Source organism: Epinephelus fuscoguttatus, linkage group LG9 (genome assembly GCF_011397635.1).
Source record: "Epinephelus fuscoguttatus linkage group LG9, E.fuscoguttatus.final_Chr_v1".
NCBI lineage: Eukaryota > Metazoa > Chordata > Actinopteri > Perciformes > Serranidae > Epinephelus > Epinephelus fuscoguttatus.
Window position 1 is genome coordinate 22,117,073 of NC_064760.1, and position 26,440 is coordinate 22,143,512.

Genomic DNA, 26,440 nt, shown 5'->3' on the forward strand with positions numbered 1-26,440 from the left:
GAAATGAACAGCGGTCTCCTTGGTATAAGTCCTGTGTTTGTTTGATTCATCCATTCACCCCGACCTCCCCTCTAAACACACTTTCTTGGTCTTTATACTAAGTCTGCCTTGATATCTGCCCATATCTATCAAGTCTCAAAAATACAAATGATAATTCAAGTTTAATTAATTAATAGATGATTCCTAATGCGTAAATCATATAAAAATGCACAATAATCCAAATGGCACTGAATAAAGTTTTGACTTAAATAAATTTGAGAGAATAGTACTATACATAAACAAAGGAAACATTAAAAGGTAATGTAGTTCAGCAACATGGATATCAATTGAAAACTTGGATAAAATGACTGTAATGTGTAACAAAATATAGACAAGTGCAATCAACAATTGCCTGTATCATATCATGTGATTGAGGCACTGGCACATACTGACTTAAGAAACTCCATAAATTATATAAATCTTTTATTTAGTTTATTTGGCAGAATGCACACAAAAGAATAGACCCAAAGAATCATGCTCTATCTCGATCACATCTGATCAAAACTATGCAACTCTCTATCAACACAAATTCTGTTGCAATCAAAAAGTGACAGTTTATTTGTGACATTTTTTACATTATCATAAGGTTTGTGTACAAAGAGAGAGTGACATGAAATAAAATACTGAGGATCATAAAACAGGTAAAAATGAAAATGACAGGATTAGGAAACAAAACATGTTTAAAACAAATGAAACAATGCATATTTTTTGGTAAATGGCACAAAATCAGAGGGTGAATAAAGTTTCTTAAAAATGAACAGAAAAGTACTGACAGCACTTCAGAGAGATTTATAGTTTCCAAACAGCGATTGTCTTTGCAATTATGGTATGTACAACACCATTACTCTTTAGAATGTATTACAAAGGGCCAGCTCTATGTTGCCTAAATATGCTTCTGCATTGATTATATAATATCAAGCTTGAAAATAAAATAATTTCTTACATAAAAACGGTAACTGTTTATATTTGTGTCTGGATGTATAAGCAACATTTTCCTTCAAAATTACTGTTGTTACTATCTGTTCTGTGCAATAGACCCCTGGATAAAAATATACCACACCCGTTCATTAATAACATTCATTTAAAAGAATGAAATAGGACAAAAAGGTAAACCCTGTAATAAACTGTTGATGAAAATTTGGTGAGATGGCATATGTTCAATAAATCTGGACTATGTACAAAAAACATTTATTATTACAATACAAATTAATCTTATTTACAGTTTGAAGGGATTTTAAACAATCTCATGCACTCCTGTCTAATTACTGAAAACAAAGTACTCATAGTTAACAAAGTTGAGATGGCTGTACACCTCCTTAGGCTTTAAAAAGCTTTAGACTGAAAAAATTGCCGTATCAGAAAAGTGTATGTGGGTGTACACGAGAGAGTTTAACTTGCCTCATATTTAATCATTTTTTTGGTGAGACAGAAAGTTCAAGTCTTGGGAACCTGAAACCACCTCTTGAACCACTGTCACTGCTGGAAGATGACGACAGTCTCGATTTTTTAGAGGGTAGAGAAACGCCTGCTTCACTTTCCTCACCAAGTGACACTTCATATGAGCCCTTTGACTTTGAACCAAATCCTCCAAAGGTGCCAAACTTCAACTTGCCTTTCTTTCCTTTGGCCTTGCTTCCTCCTAGGTCTAATGAAATGTCGCCACCTTCAGCTTCTAGGTGAGCTGAAGGAGAACTACCTGCAAGGCCCCCCTCATCGGAAGAAGACCGATGCCGTGATCTCTGAAATAGATCCAATGAGGCTGACTTGCTTTTCGTTGACACACTCAGCCCAGGATCACCCTCTAATTCTAATTTTCCACCCATCAGTTCTCCTGCATGTACCTTACCACCTTTTCCACTTGTACTCAATTCTACCTCTGGTCCCCGAAGGTCACCTGCACTACTGCCCTTTGCTTTTGATTTCCCAAACAATTTTGGCATCTTTACCTTAACCTTTCCTTCACTGTGCCTCAGCTCTGGACTGGGAACCTCAATATTTTGTGAACTGACTTGGCAACTAACAGATGGAGACTGTATGTTTATGCCTCCACTAGCTGATTCAACATTTCCTCCATGTCCCTGGCCTTCCAACTGAGGCAGAGCAATACCAAATTTTGGTACCTTGATTTTGGGAAATGTTACTGTACCTTCTGGGTAATGAAGGCCACCACTTGCACTCCCCCCTGACGCACTTGCATCAACCTCTGCACTACCCTTCACATTTATTTTTGGGCCTTTAAAACCAGCAGACATGGAAACCTCTCCTTGTCTGTTTAGATTTGCATCAGTATCAGAAGTGGAGACGTTCACATTTGGACCGCCAATACCAGAGCCCTCAATAGCAGTGTTCAAGCTAGCAGATGGAAAATCTGTATCAGGTGATCTGAATCCCTCTGAAAAAGATCCATCTCCTTTTAACTTTGGTGATTTAATATCTAATTCCACATCAGGGAAATGAAGCTTACCAAAAAGAGGCTTCTTTACCTTTGTTCCTTTGACATGAAAATGGGGTGTGTCTACATCTAGGTCTACTGCTGGTGTTTCTATGTCAACATCAGGTTTCTTTACCTTTCCTTTTCCTTTGGGAAGTTTGAATTTCCCCTTTTTGCCCTTTACATTGATATTAATATCTGGGGCATCAAGACTTGCTTCGTTATCTGGGAGATTAACTTCTGTTTTGGGACCTTTCACTCCGACACTGAACGTCGGTGTCTTCCCCTCAACTTCTGGAGATTTCATTCCAAACTTAGGACCTTTAAACTTGGGAAATGTAACACCTGTCTTTACAGGATCAATGGACAAACCTTCCATTGTGATGGTGGGTACTGCAATGTTAGTACTTGGACCTTTGATATCTGCATCCAGTTTGGGTGCTGATGCATCCATCTTTCCTTTTAGGTTATAATCAACATGAGGTGCTTTAACATCAATGTTGGATTTAGGAAGATTTATGTCAACGCTTGGGCCCTCCAACTTTGGACCTTTCAAGCCAAGTGATGGCATTTTCATTTTTGGCATTTCAAATCCTCCTTGTGGACCTTCAATGTCAACAGATGGACCTTTGATATTGAGCTCAGGTGTTTTAATGTCTCCCTCTATCTTTGGCACTGACACATCCACATCACCTTTGAGATTGGGACCTCTCAGATTGAAATCCACATCTGGCATGGAAAGTTTTGGTCCAGAAATTTTTGGCATGTTAAATTTGGGCCCTTTGATTTTACCACTTGGACTCTCAATGTCAAGATCTGGTCCTTTGATATCCACTTCAGGGGCTTTGATATCAATATCAGCTTTTGGGAGGCTGACATCAACTTCTGGACCCTCCACTTTTGGACCTTTGGACCCAAACTTTGGCAAGCCAAATTTAGGCATCTGAAATCCTCCTTTTGGGCCTTCGATATCAAGATCTGGTCCTTCGATATCAACCTTGGGAGCTTTAATATCTAGTTCAGGCATTTTTACATCAATGCCACCTTTGGGAAGGTTGATATCAACATCTGGACCCTCCACTTTTGGACCTTTCATGTCAAATGTTGGCATTTTGATTTTTGGCATTTCAAATCCTCCTTTTGGACCTTTAATGTCAACCTGTGGACCTTTGACGTCAATCTCAGGTGTTTTAATGTCTCCCTCTATCTTTGGCACTGACACATCCACATCACCTTTGAGATTGGGACCTCTCAGATTGAAATCCATATCTGGCATGGAAAGTTTTGGTCCCGAAATTTTTGGCATGCTGAATTTGGGTCCTTTGATTTTACCACTTGGACTCTCAATGTCAAGATCTGGTCCTTTGATATCCACTTCAGGGGCTTTGATATCAATATCAGCTTTTGGGAGGCTGACATCAACTTCTGGACCCTCCACTCTTGGACCTTTCAACCCAAACTTTGGCAAACCAAATTTAGGCATATGAAATCCTCCTTTTGGGCCTTCGATATCAAGATCTGGTCCTTCGATATCAACCTTGGGAGCTTTCATATCTAGATCAGGCATTTTTACATCAATGCCACCTTTGGGAAGGTTGATATCAACATCTGGACCCTCCACTTTTGGACCTTTCATGTCAAATGTTGGCATTTTGATTTTTGGCATTTCAAATCCTCCTTTTGGACCTTTAATGTCAACCTGTGGACCTTTGATGTCAAACTCTGGTGTTTTAATGTCTCCCTCTATCTTTGGCACTGACACATCCACATCACCTTTGAGATTAGGACCTCTCAGATTGAAATCCACATCTGGCATGGAAAGTTTTGGTCCAGAAATTTTTGGCATGCTGAATTTGGGTCCTTTGATTTTACCACTTGGACTCTCAATGTCAAGATCTGGTCCTTTGATATCTACTTCAGGGGCTTTGATATCAATATCAGCTTTTGGGAGGCTGACATCAACTTCTGGACCCTCCACTCTTGGACCTTTCAACCCAAACTTTGGCAAGCCAAATTTAGGCATATGAAATCCTCCTTTTGGGCCTTCGATATCAAGATCTGGTCCTTCGATATCAACCTTGGGAGCTTTAATATCTAGTTCAGGCATTTTTACATCAATGCCACCTTTGGGAAGGTTGATATCAACATCTGGACCCTCCACTTTTGGACCTTTGATGTCAAATGTTGGCATTTTGATTTTTGGCATTTCAAATTCTCCTTTCGGACCTTTGATGTCAACCTGTGGACCTCTGATGTCCAGCTCAGGTGTTTTAATGTCTCCCTCTATCTTTGGCACTGACACATCCACATCACCTTTGAGATTGGGACCTCTCAGATTGAAATCCATATCTGGCATGGAAAGTTTTGGTCCGGAAATTTTTGGCATGTTGAATTTGGGTCCTTTGATTTTACCACTTGGACTCTCAATGTCAAGATCTGGTCCTTTGATATCCACTTCAGGGGCTTTGATATCAATATCAGCTTTTGGGAGGCTGACATCAACTTCTGGACTCTCTATTTTTGGACCTTTCAATCCAAAGTGTGGCAAGCCGAATTTAGGCATTTTAAATCCTCCTTTTGGGCCTTCGATATCAAGATCTGGTCCTTCAATATCAACCTTGGGAGCTTTCATATCTAGTTCAGGCATTTTTATATCAATGCCACCTTTGGGAAGGTTGATATCAACATCTGGACCCTCCACTTTTGGACCTTTCATGTCAAATGTTGGCATTTTGATTTTTGGCATTTCAAATCCTCCTTTTGGACCTTTAATGTCAACCTGTGGACCTTTGATGTCAAACTCTGGTGTTTTAATGTCTCCCTCTATCTTTGGCACTGACACATCCACATCACCTTTGAGATTGGGACCTCTCAGATTGAAATCAACATCTGGCATGGAAAGTTTTGGTCCTGAAATTTTTGGCATGTTGAATTTGGGTCCTTTGATTTTACCACTTGGACTCTCAATGTCAAGATCTGGTCCTTTGATATCCACTTCAGGGGCTTTGATATCAATATCAGCTTTTGGGAGGCTGACGTCAACTTCTGGGCTCTCCACCTTTGGGCCTTTCCACCCAAACTTTGGCCAGCCGAATTTAGGCATTTTAAATCCTCCTTTTGGGCCTTCGATATCAAGATCTGGTCCTTCAATATCGACCTTGGGAGCTTTCATATCTACCTCAGGCATTTTTACATCAATGCCACCTTTGGGAAGGTTGATATCAACATCTGGACCCTCCACTTTTGGACCTTTCATGTCAAATGTTGGCATTTTGATTTTTGGCATTTCAAATCCTCCTTTTGGACCTTTAATGTCAACCTGTGGACCTTTGATGTCGAGCTCAGGTGTTTTAATGTCTCCCTCTATCTTTGGCACTGACACATCCAGATCACCTTTGAGATTGGGACCTCTCAGATTAAAATCAACATCTGGCATGGAAAGTTTTGGTCCTGAAAGTTTTGGCATGTTGAATTTGGGTCCTTTGATTTTACCACTTGGACCCTCAATGTCAAGATCTGGTCCTTTGATATCCACTTCAGGGGCTTTGATATCAATATCAGCTTTTGGGAGGCTGACATCAACTTCTGGACCCTCCACTTTTGAACCTTTCAACCCAAACTTTGGCAAGCCAAATTTGGGCATATGAAATCCTCCTTTTGGGCCTTCGATATCAAAATCTGGTCCTTCAATATCAACCTTGGGAGCTTTGATATCTACCTCAGGCATTTTTACATCAATGCCACCTTTGGGAAGGTTGATATCAACATCTGGACCCTCCACTTTTGGACCCTTGGACCCGAAGTGTGGCATGCCGAATTTAGGCATTTTAAATCCTCCTTTTCGGCCTTCGATATCAAGATCTGGTCCTTCGATATCAACCTTGGGAGCTTCGATATCTAGTTCAGGCATTTTTACATCAATGCCACCTTTGGGAAGGTTGATATCAACATCTGGACCCTCCACCTTTGGACCTTTCATGTCAAATGTTGGCATTTTGATTTTTGGCATTTCAAATCCTCCTTTCGGACCTTTGATGTCCAGCTCAGGTGTTTTAATGTCTCCCTCTATCTTTGGCACTGACACATCCACATCACCTTTGAGATTGGGACCTCTCAGATTGAAATCCACATCTGGCATGGAAAGTTTTGGTCCCGAAATTTTTGGCATGCTGAATTTGGGTCCTTTGATTTTACCACTTGGACTCTCAATGTCAAGATCTGGTCCTTTGATATCCACTTCAGGGGCTTTGATGTCAATATCAGCTTTTGGGAGGCTGACATCAACTTCTGGACCCTCCACTTTTGGACCTTTGGAACCAAAGTGTGGCAAGCTGAATTTAGGCATTTTAAATCCTCCTTTTGGGCCTTCGATATCAAAATCTGGTCCTTCGATATCAACCTTGGGAGCTTTGATATCTACCTCAGGCATTTTTACATCAATGCCACCTTTGGGAAGGTTGATATCAACATCTGGACCCTCCAGTTTTGGACCTTTCATGTCAAATGTTGGCATTTTGATTTTTGGCATTTCAAATCCTCCTGTTGGACCTTTGATGTCAAGCTCTGGTGTTTTAATGTCTCCCTCTATCTTTGGCACTGACACATCCACATCACCTTTGAGACTGGGACCTCTCAGATTGAAATCCACATCTGGCATGGAAAGTTTTGGTCCAGAAATTTTTGGCACACTGAATTTGGGTCCTTTGATTTTACCACTTGGACTCTCAATGTCAAGATCTGGTCCTTTGATATCCACTTCAGGGGCTTTGATATCAATATCAGCTTTTGGGAGGCTGACATCAACTTCTGGACCCTCCACTTTTGGACCTTTGGACCCAAACTTTGGCAAGCCAAATTTAGGCATTTTAAATCCTCCTTTTGGGCCTTCGATATCAAGATCTGGTCCTTCGATATCAACCTTGGGAGCTTTCATATCTAGTTCAGGCATTTTTACATCAATGCCACCTTTGGGAAGGTTGATATCAACATCTGGACCCTCCACTTTTGGACCTTTGATGTCAAATGTTGGCATTTTGATTTTTGGCATTTCAAATCCTCCTTTCGGACCTTTAATGTCAACCTGTGGACCTTTGATGTCCAGCTCAGGTGTTTTAATGTCTCCCTCTATCTTTGGCACTGACACATCCACATCACCTTTGAGATTGGGACCTCTCAGATTGAAATCCACATCTGGCATGGAAAGTTTTGGTCCTGAAAGTTTTGGCATGCTGAATTTGGGTCCTTTGATTTTACCACTTGGACTCTCAATGTCAAGATCTGGTCCTTTGATATCCACTTCAGGGGCTTTGATATCAATATCAGCTTTTGGGAGGCTGACATCAACTTCTGGACCCTCCACTTTTGGACCTTTGGACCCAAACTTTGGCAAGCCAAATTTAGGCATATGAAACCCTCCTTTTGGGCCTTCGATATCAAGATCTGGTCCTTCAATATCAACCTTGGGAGCTTTAATATCTAGTTCAGGCATTTTTACATCAATGCCACCTTTGGGAAGGTTGATATCAACATCTGGACCCTCCACTTTTGGACCTTTTGATGTCAAATGTTGGCATTTTGATTTTTGGCATTTCAAATCCTCCTTTCGGACCTTTAATGTCAACCTGTGGACCTTTGATGTCCAGCTCAGGTGTTTTAATGTCTCCCTCTATCTTTGGCACTGACACATCCACATCACCTTTGAGATTGGGACCTCTCAGATTGAAATCCACATCTGGCATGGAAAGTTTTGGTCCTGAAATTTTTGGCATGCTGAATTTGGGTCCTTTGATTTTACCACTTGGACTCTCAATGTCAAGATCTGGTCCTTTGATATCCACTTCAGGGGCTTTGATATCAATATCAGGTTTTTGGAGATTGACATCAACTTCTGGACCCTCCACTTTTGGACCTTTGGACCCAAACTTTGGCAAGCCGAATCTAGGCATATGAAATCCTCCTTTTGGGCCTTCAATATCAAGATCTGGTCCTTCAATATCAACCTTGGGTGCTTTCATATCTACGTCAGGCAATTCAACATCAATGCCACCTTTGGGAAGGTTGATATCAACATCTGGACCCTCCACTTTTGGACCTTTGATGTCAAATGTTGGCATTTTGAGTTTTGGCATTTCAAATCCTCCTTTTGGACCTTTAATGTCAACCTGTGGACCTTTGATGTCCAGCTCAGGTGTTTTAATGTCTCCCTCTATCTTTGGCACTGACACATCCACATCACCTTTGAGATTGGGACCTCTCAGATTGAAATCAACATCTGGCATGGAAAGTTTTGGTCCTGAAATTTTGGCATGCTGAATTTGGGTCCTTGATTTTACCACTTGGACTCTCAATGTCAAGATCTGGTCCTTTGATATCCACTTCAGGGGCTTTGATATCAATATCAGCTTTTGGGAGGCTGACATCAACTTCTGGACCCTCCACTTTTGGACCTTTGGACCCAAACTTTGGCAAGCCGAATCTAGGCATATGAAATCCTCCTTTTGGGCCTTCAATATCAAGATCTGGTCCTTCGATATCAACCTTGGGTGCTTTCATATCTACGTCAGGCAATTCAACATCAATGCCACCTTTGGGAAGGTTGATATCAACATCTGGACCCTCCACTTTTGGACCTTTGATGTCAAATGTTGGCATTTTGATTTTTGGCATTTCAAATCCTCCTTTTGGACCTTTAATGTCAACCTGTGGACCTTTGATGTCCAGCTCTGGTGTTTTAATGTCTCCCTCTATCTTTGGCACTGACACATCCACATCACCTTTGAGATTGGGACCTCTCAGATTGAAATCCACATCTGGCATGGAAAGTTTTGGTCCTGAAATTTTTGGCATGCTGAATTTGGGTCCTTTGATTTTACCACTTGGACTCTCAATGTCAAGATCTGGTCCTTTGATATCCACTTCAGGGGCTTTGATATCAATATCAGCTTTTGGGAGGCTGACATCAACTTCTGGACCCTCCACTTTTGGACCCTTGGACCCAAAGTGTGGCAAGCCAAATTTAGGCATATGAAACCCTCCTTTTGGGCCTTCGATGTCAAGATCTGGTCCTTCAATATCAACCTTGGGAGCTTTAATATCTAGGCATTTTTACATCGCTGCCACCTTTGGGAAGGTTGATATCAACATCTGGACCCTCCACTTTTGGACCTTTGATGTCAAATGTTGGCATTTTGATTTTTGGCATTTCAAATCCTCCTTTTGGACCTTCAGTGTCAACTGATGGACCTTTGATATTGAGCTCAGGTGTTTTAATGTCTCCCTCTATCTTTGGCACTGACACATCCACATCACCTTTGAGACTGGGACCTCTCAGATTGAAATCCACATCTGGCATGGAAAGTTTTGGTCCTGAAATTTTTGGCATGCTGAATTTGGGTCCTTTGATTTTACCACTTGGACTCTCAATGTCAAGATCTGGTCCTTTGATATCCACTTCAGGGGCTTTGATATCAATATCAGCTTTTGGGAGGCTGACATCAACTTCTGGACCCTCCACTTTTGGACCTTTGGACCCAAACTTTGGCAAGCCAAATTTAGGCATATGAAACCCTCCTTTTGGGCCTTCGATGTCAAGATCTGGTCCTTCAATATCAACCTTGGGAGCTTTAATATCTAGTTCAGGCATTTTTACATCAATGCCACCTTTGGGAAGGTTGATATCAACATCTGGACCCTCCAGTTTTGGACCTTTCATGTCAAATGTTGGCATTTTGATTTTTGGCATTTCAAATCCTCCTTTTGGACCTTTAATGTCAACTTGTGGACCTTTGATGTCAAGCTCTGGTGTTTTAATGTCTCCCTCTATCTTTGGCACTGACACATCCACATCACCTTTGAGACTGGGACCTCTCAGATTGAAATCCACATCTGGCATGGAAAGTTTTGGTCCTGAAATTTTTGGCATGCTGAATTTGGGTCCTTTGATTTTACCACTTGGACTCTCAATGTCAAGATCTGGTCCTTTGATATCCACTTCAGGGCTTTGATATCAATATCAGCTTTTGGGAGGCTGACATCAACTTCTGGACCCTCCACTTTTGGACCTTTGGACCCAAAGTGTGGCAAGCTGAATTTAGGCATTTTAAATCCTCCTTTGGGCCTTCGATATCAAGATCTGGTCCTTCGATATCAACCTTGGGAGCTTTAATATCTACTTCAGGCATTTTTACATCAATGCCACCTTTGGGAAGGTTGATATCAACATCTGGACCCTCCACTTTTGGACCTTTCATGTCAAATGTTGGCATTTTGATTTTTGGCATTTCAAATCCTCCTTTTGGACCTTTAATGTCAACCTGTGGACCTTTGATGTCCAGCTCTGGTGTTTTAATGTCTCCCTCTATCTTTGGCACTGACACATCCACATCACCTTTGAGACTGGGACCTCTCAGATTGAAATCCACATCTGGCATGGAAAGTTTTGGTCCTGAAATTTTTGGCATGCTGAATTTGGGTCCTTTGATTTTACCACTTGGACTCTCAATGTCAAGATCTGGTCCTTTGATATCCACTTCAGGGGCTTTGATATCAATATCAGCTTTTGGGAGGCTGACATCAACTTCTGGACCCTCCACTTTTGGACCTTTCCACCCAAACTTTGGCAAGCCGAATTTAGGCATATGAAATCCTCCTTTTGGGCCTTCGATATCAAGATCTGGTCCTTCTATATCAACCTTGGGTGCTTTTATATCTACGTCAGGCATTTCAACATCAATGCCACCTTTGGGAAGGTTGATATCAACATCTGGACCCTCCACTTTTGGACCTTTGATGTCAAATGTTGGCATTTTGATTTTTGGCATTTCAAATCCTCCTTTCGGACCTTTAATGTCAACCTGTGGACCTTTGATGTCAGCTCAGGTGTTTTAATTTCTACCTCTATCTTTGGCACTGACACATCCACATCACCTTTGAGATTGGGACCTCTCAGATTGAAATCAACATCTGGCATGGAAAGTTTTGGTCCTGAAATTTTTGGCATGTTGAATTTGGGTCCTTTGATTTTACCACTTGGACTCTCAATGTCAAGATCTGGTCCTTTGATATCCACTTCAGGGTCTTTCATATCAATTTCAGCTTTGGGTAGGATGACATCAACTTCTGGACCCTCCACTTTTGGACCTTTGGACCCAAACTTTGGCAAGCCAAATTTAGGCATATGAAACCCTCCTTTTGGGCCTTCGATATCAAGATCTGGTCCTTCAATATCAACCTTGGGAGCTTTAATATCTAGTTCAGGCATTTTTACATCAATGCCACCTTTGGGAAGGTTGATATCAAAATCTGGACCCTCCACTTTTGGACCTTTGATGTCAAATGTTGGCATTTTGATTTTTGGCATTTCAAATCCTCCTTTCGGACCTTTAATGTCAACCTGTGGACCTTTGATGTCCAGCTCAGGTGTTTTAATGTCTCCCTCTATCTTTGGCACTGACACATCCACATCACCTTTGAGACTGGGACCTCTCAGATTGAAATCCACATCTGGCATGGAAAGTTTTGGTCCTGAAATTTTTGGCATGCTGAATTTGGGTCCTTTGATTTTACCACTTGGACTCTCAATGTCAAGATCTGGTCCTTTGATATCCACTTCAGGGGCTTTGATATCAATATCAGGTTTTTGGAGATTGACATCAACTTCTGGACCCTCCACTTTTGGACCTTTCAACCCAAACTTTGGCAAGCCGAATCTAGGCATATGAAACCCTCCTTTTGGGCCTTCGATATCAAGATCTGGTCCTTCAATATCAACCTTGGGTGCTTTCATATCTACGTCAGGCATTTCAACATCAATGCCACCTTTGGGAAGGTTGATATCAACATCTGGACCCTCCACTTTTGGACCTTTGATGTCAAATGTTGGCATTTTGATTTTTGGCATTTCAAATTCTCTTTTCGGACCTTTGATGTCAACCTGTGGACCTTTGATGTCCAGCTCAGGTGTTTTAATGTCTCCCTCTATCTTTGGCACTGACACATCCACATCACCTTTGAGATTGGGACCTCTCAGATTGAAATCCACATCTGGCATGGAAAGTTTTGGTCCTGAAAGTTTTGGCATGCTGAATTTGGGTCCTTTGATTTTACCACTTGGACTCTCAATGTCAAGATCTGGTCCTCTGATATCCACTTCAGGGGCTTTGATATCAATATCAGCTTTTGGGAGATTGACATCAACTTCTGGACCCTCCACTTTTGGACCTTTGGACCCAAACTTTGGCAAGCCAAATTTAGGCATATGAAATCCTCCTTTTGGGCCTTCGATATCAAGATCTGGTCCTTCGATATCAACCTTGGGAGCTTTAATATCTAGTTCAGGCATTTTTACATCAATGCCACCTTTGGGAAGGTTGATATCAACATCTGGACCCTCCAGTTTTGGACCTTTCATGTCAAATGTTGGCATTTGGATTTTTGGCATTTTAAATCCTCCTTTCGGGCCTTCGATATCAAGATCTGGTCCTTCGATATCGACCTTGGGAGCTTTAATATCTATCTCAGGCATTTCAACATCAATGCCACCTTTGGGAAGATTGATATCAACATCTGGACCCTCCAGTTTTGGACCTTTCATGTCAAATGTTGGCATCTTGATTTTTGGCATTTCAAATCCTCCTTTCGGACCTTTAATGTCAACCTGTGGACCTTTGATGTCCAGCTCAGGTGTTTTAATGTCTCCCTCTATCTTTGGCACTGACACATCCACATCACCTTTGAGACTGGGACCCTTCAGATTGAAATCCACATCTGGCATGGAAAGTTTCGGTCCTGAAAGTTTTGGCATGCTGAATTTGGGTCCTTTGATTTTACCACTTGGACTCTCAATGTCAAGATCTGGTCCTTTGATATCCACTTCAGGGGCTTTGATATCAATATCAGCTTTTGGGAGGCTGACATCAACTTCTGGCATTTCAACCTTTGAGCCTTTCATACTAAATTTTGGCATCTTGAATTTTGAGCCCTTACTTTTTGGACCAGTAATTCCCAGGTCAAGATTAAGACCTTCAGAGCTTCCAGTCTTCCCTTTGATATTTATATCTCCTTTTCCCATTTTCACATCAGTTTCGGGTCCTTTTACCTTTGGGCCCTTAAATCCAAACTTTGGCAGTTTAAATTTAGTTTTCTTTGTGCCAATTTCTGGCACATCAATGGTAACATCTGGTCCTTCAATTTCTGTTTTTGGCAGTTGAACATCTCCTTTCAAGTCACCCTTCAGCTTTGGCCCCTTTACTTTGATGTCAACATCTGGCAAAGATATTTTTGGTCCAGATACTTTTGGTAACTTCACCTTTGGCCCACTAAGTTCTCCCTCGGGAATTTCAAATTCCACATTAGGAACTTTAATCTCACCTTGAGGTGTTTTTATGTCTCCCTCGATCTTTGGAGCTGAGATATCTCCCTTTATCTTGGGTCCTTTTAAACTGATATCCACATCTGGCATCTTGGGTCCTGATATTGATGGCATTTTGATTTTAGGCATTTCAAATCCACCCTTAGGCCCTTGGATATCTACCTCTGGACCTTTAATGTCAATGTCAGGTGCCTGCACTTTAATGTCACCTTTGGGAAGGTGACCCTCAACTTTTGGACCTTTCATGTCAAATGTTGGCATTTGGATTTTTGGCATTTCAAATCCTCCTTTCGGACCTTTAATATCAACCTGTGGACCTTTGATGTCCAGCTCAGGCGTTTTAATGTCTCCCTCTATCTTTGGCACTGACACATCCACATCACCTTTGAGACTGGGAACTCTCATATTGAAGTCCACATCTGGCATGGAAAGTTTTGGTCCCGAAATTTTTGGCATGCTGAATTTGGGTCCTTTGATTTTACCACTTGGACTCTCAATGTCAAGATCTGGTCCTTTGATATCCACTTCAGGGGCTTTGATATCAATATCAGCTTTTGGGAGGCTGACATCAACTTCTGGACCCTCCACTCTTGGACCTTTCAACCCAAACTTTGGCAAGCCAAATTTAGGCATATGAAATCCTCCTTTTGGGCCTTCGATATCAAGATCTGGTCCTTCGATATCAACCTTGGGAGCTTTAATATCTACTTCAGGCATTTTTACATCAATGCCACCTTTGGGAAGGTTGATATCAACATCTGGACCCTCCACCTTTGGACCTTTGATGTCAAATGTTGGCATTTTGATTTTTGGCATTTCAAATCCTCCTTTCGGACCTTTAATATCAACCTGTGGACCTTTGATGTCCAGCTCAGGCGTTTTAATTTCTCCCTCTATCCTTGGCACTGACACATCCACATCACCTTTGAGATTGGGACCTCTCAGATTGAAATCCACATCTGGCATGGAGAGTTTTGGTCCTGAAATTTTTGGCATGCTGAATTTGGGACCTTTGATTTTACCACTTGGACCCTCAAGGTCAAGATCTGGTCCTTTGATATCCACTTCAGGGGCTTTGATATCAATATCAGCTTTTGGGAGGCTGACATCAACTTCTGGACCCTCCACTTTTGGACCTTTGGACCCAAAGTGTGGCAAGCTGAATTTAGGCATTTTAAATTCTCCTTTAGGGCCTTCAATATCAAGATCTGGTCCTTCGATATCAACCTTGGGAGCTTTAATATCTACCTCAGGCATTTTTACATCAATGCCACCTTTGGGAAGGTTGATATCAAAATCTGGACCCTCCACTTTTGGACCTTTGATGTCAAATGTTGGCATTTTGACTTTTGGCATTTCAAATCCTCCTTTCGGACCTTTAATGTCAACCTGTGGACCTTTGATGTCCAGCTCAGGTGTTTTAATGTCTCCCTCTATCTTTGGCACTGACACATCCATATCACCTTTGAGATTGGGACCTCTCAGATTGAAATCCACATCTGGCATGGAAAGTTTTGGTCCTGAAATTTTTGGCATGTTGAATTTGGGTCCCTTGATTTTACCACTTGGACTCTCAATGTCAAGATCTGGTCCTTTGATATCCACTTCAGGGGCTTTGATATCAATATCAGCTTTTGGGAGGCTGACATCAACTTCTGGACCCTCCACTTTTGGACCTTTGGACCCAAAGTGTGGCAAGCTGAATTTAGGCATTTTAAATCCTCCTTTTGGGCCTTCGATATCAAGATCTGGTCCTTCGATATCAACCTTGGGAGCTTTAATATCTACTTCAGGCATTTTTACATCAATGCCACCTTTGGGAAGGTTGATATCAACATCTGGACCCTCCACTTTTGGACCTTTCATGTCAAATGTTGGCATTTTGATTTTTGGCATTTCAAATCCTCCTTTCGGACCTTTAATGTCAACCTGTGGACCTTTGATGTCCAGCTCAGGTGTTTTAATGTCTCCCTCTATCTTTGGCACTGACACATCCACATCACCTTTGAGACTGGGACCTCTCAGATTGAAATCAACATCTGGCATGGAAAGTTTTGGTCCTGAAATTTTTGGCATGCTGAATTTGGGTCCTTTGATTTTACCACTTGGACTCTCAATGTCAAGATCTGGTCCTTTGATATCCACTTCAGGGGCTTTGATATCAATATCAGCTTTTGGGAGGCTGACATCAACTTCTGGACCCTCCACTTTTGGACCTTTGGACCCAAAGTGTGGCAAGCTGAATTTAGGCATTTTAAATCCTCCTTTTGGACCTTCGATATCAAGATCTGGTCCTTCGATATCAACCTTGGGAGCTTTAATATTTACTTCAGGCAGTTTTACATCAATGCCACCTTTGGGAAGGTTGATATCAACATCTGGACCCTCCACTTTTGGACCTTTGATGTCAAATGTTGGCATTTTGACTTTTGGCATTTCAAATCCTCCTTTCGGACCTTTAATGTCAACCTGTGGACCTTTGATGTCAAGCTCAGGTGTTTTAATGTCTCCCTCTATCTTTGGCACTGACACATCCACATCACCTTTGAGATTGGGACCTCTCAGATTGAAATCCACATCTGGCATGGAAAGTTTTGGTCCTGAAATTTTTGGCATGCTGAATTTGGGTCCCTTGATTTTACCACTTGGACTCTCAATGTCAAGATCTGGTCCTTTGATATCCACTTCAGGGGCTTTGATATCAATATCAGCTTTTGGGAGGCTGACATCAACTTCTGGACCCTCCACTTTTGGACCTTTGGACCCAAAGTGTGGCAAGCTGAATTTAGGCATTTTAAATCCTCCTTTCGGACCTTCGATATTAAGATCTGGTCCTTCAATATCAACCTTGGGAGCATTAATATCTACCTCAGGCATTTTTACATCAATGCCACCTTTGGGAAGATTGATATCAACATCTGGACCCTCCACTTTTGGACCTTTGATGTCAAATGTTGGCATTTTGACTTTTGGCATTTCAAATCCTCCTTTCGGACCTTTAATGTCAACCTGTGGACCTTTGATGTCCAGCTCAGGTGTTTTAATGTCTCCCTCTATCTTTGGCACTGACACATCCACATCACCTTTGAGACTGGGACCTCTCAGATTGAAATCCACATCTGGCATGGAAAGCTTTGGTCCTGAAATTTTTGGCATGCTGATTTTGGGTCCCTTGATTTTACCACTTGGACTCTCAATGTCAAGATCTGGTCCTTTGATATCAACTTCAGGGGCTTTGATATCAATATCAGCTTTTGGGAGGCTGACATCAACTTCTGGACCCTCCATTTTTGGACCTTTGGACCCAAACTTTGGCAAGCCAAATTTAGGCATTTTAAATCCTCCTCTTGAGCCTTCGATATTAAGATCTGGTCCTTCGATATCAACCTTGGGAGCTTTAATATCTAGTTCAGGCATTTTTACATCAATGCCACCTTTGGGAAGGTTGATATCAACATCTGGACCCTCCACTTTTGGACCTTTGATGTCAAATGTTGGCATTTTGACTTTTGGCATTTCAAATCCTCCTTTTGGACCTTTAATGTCAACCTGTGGACCTTTGATGTCCAGTTCAGGTGTTTTAATGTCTCCCTCTATCTTTGGCACTGACACATCCACATCACCTTTGAGATTGGGACCTCTCAGATTGATATCCACATCTGGCATGGAAAGCTTTGGTCCTGAAATTTTTGGCATGCTGATTTTGGGTCCCTTGATTTTACCACTTGGACTCTCAATGTCAAGATCTGGTCCTTTGATATCCACTTCAGGGGCTTTGATGTCAATATCAGCTTTTGGGAGGCTGACATCAACTTCTGGACCCTCCATTTTTGGACCTTTCAACCCAAACTTTGGCAAGCCAAATTTCGGCATTTTAAATCCTCCTCTTGAGCCTTCGATGTCAAGATCTGGTCCTTCGATATCAACCTTGGGAGCTTTAATATCTACTTCAGGCATTTTAACATCAATGCCACCTTTGGGAAGGTTGATATCAACATCTGGACCCTCCACTTTTGGACCTTTGATGTCAAATGTTGGCATTTTGATTTTTGGCATTTCAAATCCTCCTTTTGGACCTTTAATGTCAACCTGTGGACCTTTGATGTCCAGCTCAGGTGTTTTAATGTCTCCCTCTATCTTTGGCACTGACACATCCACATCACCTTTGAGATTGGGACCTCTCAGATTGAAATCCACATCTGGCATGGAAAGCTTTGGTCCTGAAATTTTTGGCATGCTGATTTTGGGTCCCTTGATTTTACCACTTGGACTCTCAATGTCAAGATCTGGTCCTTTGATATCCACTTCAGGGGCTTTGATATCAATATCAGCTTTTGGGAGGCTGACATCAACTTCTGGACCCTCCATTTTTGGACCTTTGGACCCAAACTTTGGCAAGCCAAATTTCGGCATTTTAAATCCTCCTCTTGAGCCTTCGATGTCAAGATCTGGTCCTTCGATATCAACCTTTGGAGCTTTAATATCTACCTCAGGCATTTTTACATCAATGCCACCTTTGGGAAGGTTGATATCAACATCTGGACCCTCCACTTTTGGACCTTTGATGTCAAATGTTGGCATTTTGACTTTTGGCATTTCAAATCCTCCTTTTGGACCTTTAATGTCAACCTGTGGACCTTTGATGTCCAGTTCAGGTGTTTTAATGTCTCCCTCTATCTTTGGCACTGACACATCCACATCACCTTTGAGATTGGGACCTCTCAGATTGATATCCACATCTGGCATGGAAAGCTTTGGTCCTGAAATTTTTGGCATGCTGATTTTGGGTCCCTTGATTTTACCACTTGGACTCTCAATGTCAAGATCTGGTCCTTTGATATCCACTTCAGGGGCTTTGATGTCAATATCAGCTTTTGGGAGGCTGACATCAACTTCTGGACCCTCCATTTTTGGACCTTTCAACCCAAACTTTGGCAAGCCAAATTTCGGCATTTTAAATCCTCCTCTTGAGCCTTCGATGTCAAGATCTGGTCCTTCGATATCAACCTTGGGAGCTTTAATATCTACTTCAGGCATTTTAACATCAATGCCACCTTTGGGAAGGTTGATATCAACATCTGGACCCTCCACTTTTGGACCTTTGATGTCAAATGTTGGCATTTTGATTTTTGGCATTTCAAATCCTCCTTTTGGACCTTTAATGTCAACCTGTGGACCTTTGATGTCCAGCTCAGGTGTTTTAATGTCTCCCTCTATCTTTGGCACTGACACATCCACATCACCTTTGAGATTGGGACCTCTCAGATTGATATCCACATCTGGCATGGAAAGCTTTGGTCCTGAAATTTTTGGCATGCTGATTTTGGGTCCCTTGATTTTACCACTTGGACTCTCAATGTCAAGATCTGGTCCTTTGATATCCACTTCAGGGGCTTTGATATCAATATCAGCTTTTGGGAGGCTGACATCAACTTCTGGACCCTCCACTTTTGGACCTTTGGACCCAAACTTTGGCAAGCCAAATTTAGGCATTTTAAATCCGCCTCTTGAGCCTTCGATATTAAGATCTGGTCCTTCGATATCAACCTTGGGAGCTTTAATATCTACCTCAGGCATTTTTACATCAATGTCACCCTTGGGAAGGTTGATATCAACATCTGGACCCTCCACTTTTGGACCTTTGATGTCAAATGTTGGCATTTTGACTTTTGGCATTTCAAATCCTCCTTTCGGACCTTTAATGTCAACCTGTGGACCTTTGATGTCCAGCTCACGTGTTTTAATCTCTCACTATATCTTTGGCACTGACACATCCACATCACCTTTGAGATTGGGACCTCTCAGATTGATATCCACATCTGGCATGGAAAGCTTTGGTCCTGAAATTTTTGGCATGCTGATTTTGGGTCCCTTGATTTTACCACTTGGACTCTCAATGTCAAGATCTGGTCCTTTGATATCCACTTCAGGGGCTTTGATATCAATATCAGCTTTTGGGAGGCTGACATCAACTTCTGGACCCTCCACTTTTGGACCTTTGGACCCAAACTTTGGCAAGCCAAATTTAGGCATTTTAAATCCGCCTCTTGAGCCTTCGATATTAAGATCTGGTCCTTCGATATCAACCTTGGGAGCTTTAATATCTACCTCAGGCATTTTTACATCAATGCCACCCTTGGGAAGGTTGATATCAACATCTAGACCCTCCACTTTTGGACCTTTGATGTCAAATGTTGGCATTTTGACTTTTGGCATTTCAAATCCTCCTTTTGGATCTTTAATGTCAACCTGTGGACCTTTGATGTCCAGCTCAGGTGTTTTAATGTCTCCCTCTATCTTTGGCACTGACACATCCACATCACCTTTGAGATTGGGACCTTTCAGATTGATATCCACATCTGGCGCGGAAAGCTTTGGTCCTGAAATTTTTGGCATGCTGATTTTGGGTCCCTTGATTTTACCACTTGGACTCTCAATGTCAAGATCTGGTCCTTTGATATCCACTTCAGGGGCTTTGATATCAATATCAGCTTTTGGGAGGCTGACATCAACTTCTGGACCCTCCACTTTTGGACCTTTGGACCCAAACTTTGGCAAGCCAAATTTAGGCATTTTAAATCCTCCTTTTGGGCCTTCAATATCAAGATCTGGTCCTTCTATGTCAACCTTGGGAGCTTTCATATCTACCTCAGGCAATTTTACATCAATGCCACCTTTGGGAAGGTTGATATCAACATCTGGACCCTCCACTTTTGGACCTTTGATGTCAAATGTTGGCATTTTGACTTTTGGCATTTCAAATCCTCCTTTCGGACCTTTAATGTCAACCTGTGGACCTTTGATGTCCAGCTCAGGTGTTTTAATGTCTCCCTCTATCTTTGGCACTGACACATCCACATCACCTTTGAGATTGGAACCTTTCAGATTGATATCCACATCTGGCATGGAAAGCTTTGGTCCTGAAATTTTTGGCATGCTGATTTTGGGTCCCTTGATTTTACCACTTGGACTCTCAATGTCAAGATCTGGACCTTTGATATCCACTTCAGGGGCTTTGATATCAATATCAGCTTTTGGGAGGCTGACATCAACTTCTGGACCCTCCACTCTTGGACCTTTCAACCCAAACTTTGGCAAGCCAATTTTAGGCATTTTAAATCCTCCTTCTGGGCCTTCAATATCAACATCTGGTCCTTCGATATCAACCTTGGGAGCTTTAATATCTACTTCAGGCATTTTTACATCGATGCCACCTTTGGGAAGGTTGATATCAACATCTGGACCCTCCACTTTTGGACCTTTGATGTCAAATGTTGGCATTTTGATTTTTGGCATTTCAAATCCTCCTTTTGGACCTTCAGTGTCAACTGATGGACCTTTGATGTCAAGCTCAGGTGTTTTAATGTGTGGTCCTGTAATATCCACTTCAGGGGCTTTGATATCAATATTAGCTTTTGGGAGGCTAACATCAACTTTCTGACTCTGCACTTTAGGACCTTTAATCCCCAAGGATGGCTTGCTGAATTTAGGCATTTTAAATTCTCCTTTGCGGCCCTCAATGTCAACATCCTGTCCTTCAATTTTGACTTTGGGACTTTTCATTTCACCCACTATTTTTGGAACTGACACGTCAATGTCTCCCGTTATCGTGGGCCCTTCCAGACTCATATCCACATCTGGCAGCTTGGGTGCTGATGTTGATGGTAGTTTAAATTCTGGTCCTGTGATTTTTGCCTCAGGGCCTTTAATATCAAACCCTGGACCTTTCATGTCAAATTCAGGTGCCTTAACATCAATATTAGTCTTGGGAAGTTTTACATCTGGACCCTCCATTGTTGGAGTTTTTATACCAAATCCACTCTTTGGCCCTTTAATATCAACTCCAGGTGTTTTAATGTCTCCCTCTATCTTTGGAGCTGACACATCCACGTCCCCTTTGATTTCCGGTCCTCTCTGACTGAAATCCACACTTGGCATGGAGATTTTTGTTCCTGATGTGGTTGGTATGTTGAATTTGGCTTCTTTGAGTGTTGCATTTGGTCCTTCAGTGTCAACATCTGCCCTATGAATGTCAACACTAGGTGCTTTCACATTAATGTTTGTCTCAACTTCAGGTTTTGTTGTGTGTCTCTCAATTTTTGGAACTGACACATCCATTTCTACCTTCACCTTACTTCCTTTCAGGCTGATGTCTGATTCTGGCATTGTGGGTCCTGTTTTGGATGGCATCTTGAATTTCACTCCTTCACCATCAACCTCTGGTGCTTCAATGCCAGCCTTAGGTGCTTTTATGTCAACTCTTGGTCCCTTGGCCCCATATGATCGTATCTTTATTTGAGGCATTTTTAAATCTCCTTCTTCCCCCTCAATGTTTATAGCTGGGCCTTTAATGTCTATTTTGGGTGCCTTTAGTTCTCCCTCAGGCTTTAGCACTGCTACATCAATCCCTCCCTCTGCCTTGGAACCCTTCAGGTTCAAATCTGTATCTGGCCCAGATAAAGATGGAATTTTTACCTTTGACACTTCCACTTTGTATTTGCTATCACTCTTTGGTACATTGGTTTGAATGCTAGAGTTGATTTCGGGTGCTTTGAAGTCAGCCTCTGAAAGTCTTACACTGACAACTGTCCCTTCAGTGTTAGAACTTGGACCTCTGATCTGCGTATCTATCCCTCTGATGTCTGCTTCTGGTTTTCGCACTTCTTCATATTCATAGCCTGGGACTTCAGTGTCTATTCTAGATGATTTTATTCCTCCCTTTGTGCTTGGCAAGTTGTCATCAACCTCACCTTTCAACTTTGAAGCTGTAAGGTTGACATCCACACCTGCCACTGAAATCTTGCCTGGCCTTGAGGAATATCCTGAGGTAACATTGCCTACTGTTATTCCTGTTGTTGTTGTTCCTCCTATCCTGCCACCTCTCAATTCAGCATCACTACTTATGGAACCTCCACCAAGTCTGACATTTGGAAGATCAATACTGCCTGATCCCTTTTCCTCAGATACCTTCACCTTTGTCCTTTCACCAGAACTGGCGTCAGCACTTCCCTCTTGGGTTTTATCTATGGATGACGTCAAAATCTGCATGCTTTTTCCTGGTAAGGACATACTAATTGACCCTCCGTTCTCATCAGTTGAGGTTACCTCTCCACCTACCAATCCTCCTCCTATTGTAACATACTTACTACCAGTGTTTGTGCTGTCTCTTAGTGTCTTGCTTGTTCCTGACAACTGAATATTTCTGTCACCTTGTTCTCCACTCCCTCTTAAGATCTCAAAGTCTCCCTGGCCTTTAGCCCCTGTTGGTCCAAAGTTAGACCCTTTAAATCCAAGACCTGGACCTCTGTCTCTTTCTACCTCTCTTGTAGTTGTTTTAATCTGAACCCCCCCACTGCTCCAGCGTGTCTCTGTGGAGCTGACTTGTGGCCCACTGACAGATACATTGCTTGACTCAAAAACTCCCTCTTCTGGTTTCACGTTACCTGAAGGGCTGCCATGTGAGATTCTGATGTAAGAAGTGCCATCTCCGGATTCTTGTTGTAGCCCCTTAAACTCTGGGCTTGACAGTTCAAGTTGCTCACTTATGCCACCCGGCATATCCACGGTGTAAGTAGTGATGCGGCGGGTGATGGTAGTAATTGTGCTGCCATCGCTGCTTGTGCTGCTATGCCGCTCTGTGCGAACATCCACTCCCTCTGCAAGGTCTTCAGACTTCAGCCTTGGTTTAATCTTTTTTGTGTATATTCTCTTATAGTCCTCATCCTCCCCACTCTGTTGATAGAAAAAGACAGGAAATACAACATGGAAATGTTATAATACCATGTACTCTTTTCAGTAGCTTCCCCATAAACAAATCAGTGACCATATAATTTCAAAAAGGGCTTACAAGGATGATGTCTGGACTGGAACCTCCAAACCGGGTCTTCCCTTCCCATGTCAGGGTGCCGATTGGTGAACGACATGGTGTGCTCACGGGTGAGCAGCAAGGGGATTTGTTTTGTAGTTTCAGTCCAACCTTGTGTCGGTTCAACGTCTTCAGTAGCTCAGCTGTTTCTTCCGAGCTCATGTTATCAAAGTAGACAGTGGCGCCCACAATCTGGTCACCTATGAATTTTGCAGAGACAGTGGCAAAAACTCTGTTAACAATACCAGAATACAGAATAAAGTTGAGACAAATCTTATTTCATACTTGATGATTTGAGAAATAAAATGTATTTACCTTCATATACTTTTCCAGACCGTGCTGCAGGTGACTCTCCTTTGACCTCCTTGACAAAGAGCTCTCCTCCACTTGTCTGTTCAATGGTCAAGCCAGTTTTGTCTGGACCCTCCCAATCTGGAAAGAGCACCTCTCTGGTTTCCTCCTCTTCAGCCATCTGTAAACATAACCATATACAGTAAATAAGGGGTTCAGGTGAAAAAACACAAGTATGTCAGCAAGACCTTGCAGCATATGTTTTTTAGTATACATACAGAATACAGGATGAGATACAAAAAGTACAAGGGATTTTTTGAGATCTTAACTTTGTAAAATACCTTGTTTTTGCTTTCCTCTATTTAAGCCCTGGTGTGTTGGAAACACTCTCTTGGTTTTCCTGCATGAAGAAAAGACAATAATAATCATTAAGACAAAATCATGAAAAACAGTGCATCCCTCTTAAGGTAAATCCTATTTACTAACTCCACTCTGTTAGCTGGTCTGGCTTGTAGGACCCAATGGTAAACACTAGATGGTAGTAAAACCCTTTCACACAACATAGCCTCCACCCCCTCCTTCCCCAGCGCTGTGTTTTGGAAATTTGCTTGGAGTCAGGCCACACCCTGCCCTGAGGAAAGCAGCCAAATCCTGTGCCTACACCCCAGCTCCAATGTCAATAGAGAGGACAATGATAGATAAAGTTGCCTTGCTCTATGAAAACACACACAGAGGTGCAGAAAGGCACAGTAACATACGCCAGCATGTTAGTGCACGCTCTCGCTTTAACACAAATGGACATTCTCAGTAGTTCTGTCAGACTACAACAAGTGCACATTCGTATATGCTCACACACACACAATACACATCCAACCTCTTACTCTGTTCAGTAATGATAGCTTTGTATCTGGGTTTAACATGTATTTGTTGTAATCATATTTATACCACTGCATGAAAAAGTTGATCACCTTTCAGGTATAGTCAGAAATGCAAAAGTACGTATGTTACTTACTGGGTGTGGTCAATCGACTTTATTAGATAGTGCTGGCCACAATGCATAATCGCTTTCAATAAGCAAAAAATAATGTAACAAATTACCATATTTCTATTAGTTTATATCAAGTAAATTTACAAGCATGCCTAGCTTCTCTATATCTTTATGTGCACTATAGATACACATTTGCAACCATCAACATTATAAGGTATGTCTGCATGCATCTCTGACCTGCTTTAACAATTGTTTCATTATTACCAAACTCTCCACAACCTTCAATATCACAAAGCTGTTTGGGCCATGTGTCTCTACCTAGCAAGCAATGGCTGCACATTTTTACATTGCATTAATTTGGCAAACACTTTGTGCAAAGTGACTTACATGTTTCCCATACACTGTTGTGAATAGTTTCATTGAAAAAGGCAAACTCATTCCATGTGCTTTGTTTTCATCCAGTGCTGGAGCATTTGACTCAATCATATCAAAAGCAACCAGTCAATATTTGACAGTACTGAAACTTTTTTTGCTGAACGATACTGTACCATGAGACACTGACAAAGCTTCATTACCACAGTCATTTCAATGACAGACTCAGTCTATGGCTGCCTGGTGAAGCTTACCACATCAAACTGTGCAGCCATTCAGTAGGTTTCATCAGATTGTCTATTTGCCTATAATCAGCCAAAATAAATGCCAAAAGCCTATCCACAGGATGGCACAAAAGAAACAGGATATGAGTCATAGTGGTGACTGGTTGCATGTGTTTTTATGGGGTAGACTTGACAACCAGGACCAACTCAGGGAGGGATGGTAGAGGATTTATCGTCATTTTATCACCCTGCACCATAATTATTCAGAGCATTGCAAGATGCATGTTCTGGGTGGTAAGCTAAGCACTTCATATGTGGGGGGTATCAATTATGACTTTTTTCACTTGGTTTACTAGTGTATTGCTTTGTTTGTATGATCCACTGATCTTGTAGTCAGATTGTTGAGATGGCTTTACCGACAGATAGTAGACTTCTTCCAAGGTCATTATGTGAGGTGATGACATGGTCAGATTGCTGAGATAACACATAGCCAAATGTGGGTGATCATTGAATTTACATGTGAATATATAACAAGGTAGGGCACTGTTTGTTATTTATGAAGGGAGGAAAAAATGTGCGAGGCAAGTCACAATTTTTTTAAGCATTTGGGAAGCACTTGCGTTTTTTATTTTGGCTTAGGGGAGAGACGTACAACTTTAAATGGTTGTATTTTGTACTTATTTTAGATATTTTCAAAATGCGCCTTTTATTGCTGTATGGTGATTGGAATCTCTAAACTTCCACCCCTATCTTAACTCACTGGACTGCATGCCCCACCTTAAAAGGAAACCACCTAGTTTAAGAATTTCAGTATGTGATTTCTATGTCCTTGGAAAGTTCAATCAATGTTTGTGAACATGAG

The 26,440-nt window shown here is 41.8% G+C and overlaps 1 protein-coding gene across 1 annotated transcript in view; it reads right to left on the minus strand.

Moving 5' to 3' along the window:
- Nucleotides 1–445: 445 nt before the first annotated feature.
- Nucleotides 446–26,440, minus strand: part of ahnak (AHNAK nucleoprotein) — a 37,920-nt gene continuing 11,925 nt past the window's right edge. Inside the window, 21 exon segments of the mRNA XM_049586199.1 lie at nucleotides 446–7,928; nucleotides 8,092–8,469; nucleotides 8,632–8,785; nucleotides 8,787–9,547; nucleotides 9,705–10,090; nucleotides 10,253–10,471; nucleotides 10,474–10,572; nucleotides 10,575–11,238; nucleotides 11,364–12,239; nucleotides 12,402–14,008; nucleotides 14,135–15,514; nucleotides 15,653–16,706; nucleotides 16,848–17,233; nucleotides 17,375–17,765; nucleotides 17,928–18,292; nucleotides 18,455–19,393; nucleotides 19,556–19,933; nucleotides 20,096–23,570; nucleotides 23,686–23,903; nucleotides 24,019–24,175; nucleotides 24,336–24,394. Coding sequence (XP_049442156.1) covers nucleotides 1,449–7,928; nucleotides 8,092–8,469; nucleotides 8,632–8,785; nucleotides 8,787–9,547; nucleotides 9,705–10,090; nucleotides 10,253–10,471; nucleotides 10,474–10,572; nucleotides 10,575–11,238; nucleotides 11,364–12,239; nucleotides 12,402–14,008; nucleotides 14,135–15,514; nucleotides 15,653–16,706; nucleotides 16,848–17,233; nucleotides 17,375–17,765; nucleotides 17,928–18,292; nucleotides 18,455–19,393; nucleotides 19,556–19,933; nucleotides 20,096–23,570; nucleotides 23,686–23,903; nucleotides 24,019–24,175 — 20,367 coding nt within the window. The 5' untranslated portion in view covers nucleotides 24,336–24,394 and the 3' untranslated portion in view covers nucleotides 446–1,448.